The sequence below is a fragment of the Anopheles merus genome, chromosome 2L (assembly GCF_017562075.2).
Source record: "Anopheles merus strain MAF chromosome 2L, AmerM5.1, whole genome shotgun sequence".
NCBI classification, from domain to species: Eukaryota; Metazoa; Arthropoda; class Insecta; order Diptera; family Culicidae; genus Anopheles; species Anopheles merus.
The window spans coordinates 35804755-35810754 of NC_054083.1; the positions used below are offsets into that span (position 1 = coordinate 35804755).

Sequence of the window (6000 nt, forward strand, 5' to 3'; positions counted from 1 at the left end):
CGGTTCCTGAGTCAACTCCGGCATCGGCTTCCGAATCGGCTCCGGAATCAGCTTCAGAATCGGTTCCGGAATTGATTCCGAACATGAAATCGGGTATATTCTATTTGGAGCTCCCACCACTAGTTTTTTCCTTATATTAATTGGAATAGTTGACGTGTTTTGGGTTTAGTAAGATGATTGAAACGGCCGTTGAAAATACTGTGCTTTATACGGTCATTTTTGAAGATTGTTTGTTTGTACGTATCATTCAATTTTTTGTAATATTTTTAACGTTTCAACATAAAATCAGCTTTTTGCAGCAATAGAAGATATTAAAAAAAAATGAAATGAAATGTTTTAAAGTTTTGTGATAGCTTTAAAACATTTAATTTGTTACATATATGCACTTTCGGTAATTAGAAACAGATAGAGGATGTACGTAAATGCTTGAATTTTTGTTTGAATTTTTTGACAGCATAAAGTAAAGTTGTTTAGTTCTTTTAATGTTTGATAGTTTTTCTGACTGATCGTAATCTTTGAATGTCTCCACAGCATACAAACTACCTTTCCATCTATAAATATTAGCAGTTTCTAGACTGATAGCCTTCAGAAACCATTTTCCATATTTCCTGTCTGATGTATTTCTCGTCGACGGTACTAAAAACCCAAAACAAAAACATCCCATTAACCGTTAATAGGATTGAACTGTAAAATGAATGCAATAAAAGCAAAGCCCCAGCAGCAGAGCAGCTCCCCGTTCTTACACGGTTATTACCCTTTCAACGGTGACCAATTTCCACCCATTAATGAGCGTCCAGCTTAAGTACCGCGCCGCGCAAAACAATAGCACGATCATTTAATGAAAGTAATGCCATGGCTTTCTCTTCCCCACCCAAAAAGGCCCAACGCTCGTCTTACTTTCACCCTCTTTCCCATTGTACCGGTCCAGGTAGTGCAGGGATTATGAGATATTTGCCACCCGAAATGGGATTAGTTTTAACGCGCGCCCCGTGCCCGTGTGGTACCCCTTGTGCACGGCATAATCATTTTATTAGGCCATCAAATTGTCACCCGAACCCAGGGGTTTGGGGCTCGGAAGGGGAAAGCTCTAAATCAAATGGCTCCACTGGCACTGGCTCTGTCGCTGGAGAAAAGCGCCGGCGTGTTCGGACTCCACGTGCGCTTCGTTGTTCCCGTCAACGCGGGCGGGCGGTTTTCATTCCCATAATTCACCCAAGCGCCTCCCGTAATCATAATCATCAGCTTCGGATCATCAAACAGATTGGGCTTTTACGGACGATGATCCATAATCCGCTGTTTTTTGTTGGTCTTGCGGGGTACCGACTGTCCAGGACATGCTGTGACATCATGTTTGGATGAGACATTTCTCCGTAAATAGAGGGAGAGCGAGATAGAAAAAGAAAAGGAAAGAGAAAGGAAAAACGGCATCCCTTCAAAGGCAAGGAGCGTACTAATTATGGTAGAATTTATGTTTATCCAACTCATTCCCTCACGCTGCTGCTTCTTCTCTGCGGCTGCTGTGGAGTGTTCAATGATCAGGAGAGTTTAGCTTCGCACACACACAGCTTTGCCGTTGCAAGCGAGGACGATAATAACGCGATGGTGGACGGGCGTGCGGACCCGAAACGACCAGACCGACCCGGTCGGTGTTTGTTTGTGCCGCTAGTTTAATTAAATTTCATCTGCAATACGTTCTGCAAAATTCATCAACGTTTATAAAATTCATTAAAAGTTCCACGGTGCTACTGCCGGCGCTGCTGCTGCTGCTGCTGCTGCTGTAGGGACCTTTTACCCTTGTCGACAACCGGTACATACGTACATCTGACCAGCCACTTCCAGAACCGGGCGCTCTCTTCATCACCTCGAGTGCGGCAACCTAATGGCCAGGGCACGTACATCAGCCTGACAGAGGATGACATGGTGAAAGCCAGGTAAGAGCGAACCGTCGCCAGTGTCACCCAGCACTTCTGGGTGAAAGAGTGACTTTTAATGGTGCTTTAATTGCTAAGTAAAATATTGAACCCTAATCAGCTGACCGGAGCAGCGGGAAGGTGGGAAGATACCGACAAAGTAGTAGTAGCAGTAGTAGCGGACGTTTACCCCCTCTCAGGGCTAGACGATGAGTGGTAATCGTTTGAGCGAAAGGGGGTAGACAGACACCTTACCTGCCGGTAGAAAGGTAAAGCGTTCTTGCTGTTTCCATCGTCGTAAGGAACACTAAGGCAGGAAGTGAAGCACCGTCATCTTAGATCGAGATGAAGCCATTATGGAAATGGCGCGCGGCAAGTGGTGGTAAGAACAATGTGGTAACTGGTTTCGGGCAAATTGCCTCAACAGGCGAAACGATTTAATCCCAATTAGTCGCGCCATGCCGGGCCAAGGCATCGCTACCGAGAATGGCTGTCGCTGACCATTTCTTAGGACGGTCGCTGTCTGGTCGGTTTGATCTCACGCGTGTATGGTCGCTGCCGGGAAAGTGTGGCAAATAATTTGCTGAAAAGTATTCCTGGCGCCGTCTCTGATTCGGCGTAAGATGAAAGCAGCATTTTGTTTAAAAGGTGGAAAATCTTACGCAACTTCAAAGGGACATTTTGCGCTCGCCGCTTTATCTGAACTTTGTCATCCGCAACCGGTTAATCGAGTAAACAAAGTATTACGGGTCGTAAAGTGTGCAAACGGAACACGCTTGGGAAATTAGATTTCGAACAAAGCAAAGCACAAAACTGATCGGCCCGTGTTGATTCGGCCGATGCTTTCTTTTGTGTTGCTGAAGAGAATCACATTAAAGCGGCAAAAGCGCCGCTTGAGCTTGATTGGTCTAGATAAAGACGGGCGGATTATACACCATTGCTTTCCGTTCAAACTCATTAACTGAAAGCTAAGCCTGTGCAATTAGGGATTTATCCTTTTGGGCAGGGCAGTAAACAATGGCATTGCTGTAACGAGATAGCGCAATTTGTTCTTTTATTGATAACAAAAATGAATTTTTAGCTATCATTGCCATGAGATGTAGAAGGAAATCATAACGAAGAGTTTCACGTGCCTCGAATAAATTCATTTATTCGTGAGTTAAGATACTCTGTCGAAAATTCAATATTGATGAGTGGTTTAATCCATTCAACTAGTAATTTACTCATAGTGTATAAATAGTTCGTGAGTTAATTAATTTTATATGCAACCCATTAATACTGGAGCTGGATAAATTGAACAGTTTCAGTAATCATCAAAGAAACTACAGCTTTTGAAAGTACACGAGGTTCGGAATAATCCGGCAGACTCCAACTGAGATTGGATGAAGGATTGCTCTTCTAGGTGCCGGTGCTTTTATCCATTAGGTAATTGAAGGTACAATTTTAAAGGTTCTGTAATTGCGTCGTTTTACTTTGGCGTTTTAGATCAATATTCTTCTTCTTTTGGCTCAACAACCGTTGTCGGTCAAGGCCTGTCTGTACCACTACTACTTGTGGGCTTGGCTTTCAGTGACTTATTGATCCCCCCCCCATAGCAGGATAGTCAGTCCCACGTATGGCGGCACGGTCTATTTGGGGCTTGAACCAATGACGGGCATGTTGTTAAGTCATACGAGTTGACGACTGTACTACGAGACCGGCTCATTAGATCAATAGATCAATTCCTCATTTCAAACTCGTTCGGATTGAGCCGCAAAAATCCTGATCCATTCAGGCTCATCAGGAGACGGTTGGAATAATCCGAACTAATCCGGATTGCACAACACTACCGGGAACTCCCAGTAGGTTTTCATATCTCTTAGAGAGCGAGTTGAAGATGTTCTATTTCATTTGTTTTAAATCAACCAACGGTACTGAGTGATAATTCATATCGTATTTCTTAGGATTGGGATTTTAGTCTCTATTGGAGATGATATCACTATTTCATTAAGAGCATTGCACTTACAGGCTTTTGATTCACAGCACAATGATGAGGTCATCGTTCTAATCATTCAATGATGAACTCTAGGCGCTTAGTTTGTGAAAAATTCAAAGAAGTCGTGATGGATTTGGTCACATTTTGTTGTATATGACAATCCAGGACCAATCAGATCCATAGCGTATACCAAAATCCCAATGACCTATAGCAGAAGAATCTTCACGAGATCTAAATATTGAATACACTTAAATAGATGTACGAAAAGGTGGAAAATTTAACAACTTTGTTAGCTTGAGCTATTTGTTCATTAAAACATCTAAATACAGAGCCAAGTCTAAGCGGACCTCTAGATAGGACATAGTTCTTTATGATATATTATGATTGTAAAAAAATCACGAGGCTTGTTAATTTTGTAATTAAAACTTTGGCACTTTTTCATTCCTTCAAAACATTCCCCTAACATCTTCGTGCTAAATATCAGATCCAAAAGTTTCACTGTAATCATCCACTAATTAAGTTTTTGGACACACCGAGCAAGGCGTCATAATTCATTGCTTGGTTCATTCAATTCCTACACTGAGCTGCTAGCAATAATAAATCCCGCCGCCTGTTTCCATACCGATAGCAATTCCCAACAACAACAACAAACACTTACCTGCCTAACGGCGAAGTAGCACGTCAGATTCCTGGGATAGATGCCGGGAAAGTTGGGCGACTGCAGACGGCACACCTTCTTGTCGCAGTTGGTGAATATACGCGAGCAGAACGTACCCTGCATGAGATCGCCTGCGGGAATAGTACGCAAAACGCAACAAAACAATCAATACACTACAGAGCGGGGGGGGGGGACAAAGGGCCCTGACGGCCACGCTGATGACGTTTCGTCACGTCATCGACTGGGCGACACGCGACACGCCACTTACCCAGGTAGTACTGCGGTTCGGTGTAGTTGAGCGGCTGCTTCCGGGGGCTGCCCGGGCCCAGCGGGCTCCAGCCGTCGGTGGAACCGTTCAGCCGGCCAAACATTGACCCACCGGCCGCGGGTCCACCACGCTGCAGCATACCTCCACCAGCCGCCCGCGTCATGTTGTCGTAGGTCGTCGGGTACGGCAGATCGTTGGCACCGAGCGAAACCATCCGATTGCGCTGCTGGCCCGCGCCGAGCCCGCCCGCCTCCTGGTACGTCTGGTGCTCCGAGTGTGCGGTCGAGTTGGTAAAGTCCTCGATCAGCGGATAGTTCGGGATGTACGTGACGTTCGTCCACGGTGGGATGTACTCGTGCCGGTGGCCCCCGTACCGGACGACCGCGCTGGCACGGGACAGCATTTTGTACTGTATCCGGAAGTCGAAGTTGTAGCCGCTCTGGTCACGCGACAGCCTGCGAAGAGAGGCGGGACGGTGCGAAAGGTTAAAATGTGTGCAAACTTTGCCAACTTCTGCCGCCCGTAACCGAAGCAGTGAACCGTGTATCGTTTAAACGGAACGAGCTCGCTGGGGGTCTTTACTTACTTGAACAGTTTGATCGTCATGACGAGGGAATCGGTTTCGCTGTAGAAGATGGCCGGTCCCCAGGTCGTGCCGCACCACATGCCGCCGACGTTGGCCCGCTTCGCTTCCGAAACCTGCAGGTAGCCGTCCGGGCAGCCATTCTCCGTGTACGACACGAACCGGCCGAGGGTGAAGCTGTCGAGCGTCACCTGCGGGCAATGGATGGAAATGATATGATGGTCGTTGGTGAAGAAAATGTGCGCCGAATTTTATGCACTTGGTGTACAACATTTTTATGCCATTTCAAAGCGCCACAGAAGCATGTGTGTGTGTGTGTGTTGGTACTATAAATAAATGATCACGTGCAACGAATCAAAGACAATCGAGCCACCTCGAGCAGATAAGTTCGCAAATGACAAGTTTTCATCGCATGAACCACACGTGCGCTGATTAGCAATTCGGTTTGGTCTACCACTGTATTTCTCTCTCTCTCTCTCTCCTTCGCTCATTTCGTTCTATTATGCAGACGTAATTACGCAGAGTACCGAGAGATTCTTTGCTCCAGTGCCCAACAAATAGCTGAGGGTTAAGGTTCGCTACGGGTGACGGTTAATAAATGCTGGC

General features: G+C 45.9%; 1 protein-coding gene across 4 annotated transcripts in view; it reads right to left on the reverse strand.

Moving 5' to 3' along the window:
• The window catches only part of LOC121592999, a 147140-nt gene that overhangs the window by 34580 nt on the left and 106560 nt on the right, over positions 1-6000 (reverse strand). For all 4 annotated transcript variants that reach the window (XM_041915011.1, XM_041915013.1, XM_041915010.1 and 1 more), the window contains 3 exons: positions 5398-5585; positions 4812-5266; positions 4544-4674 (listed from right to left, as the gene is read on the reverse strand). In XM_041915011.1, the coding sequence (XP_041770945.1) occupies positions 4544-4674; positions 4812-5266; positions 5398-5585 (774 nt within the window). The remainder of the gene's footprint in view (positions 1-4543; positions 4675-4811; positions 5267-5397; positions 5586-6000) is intronic.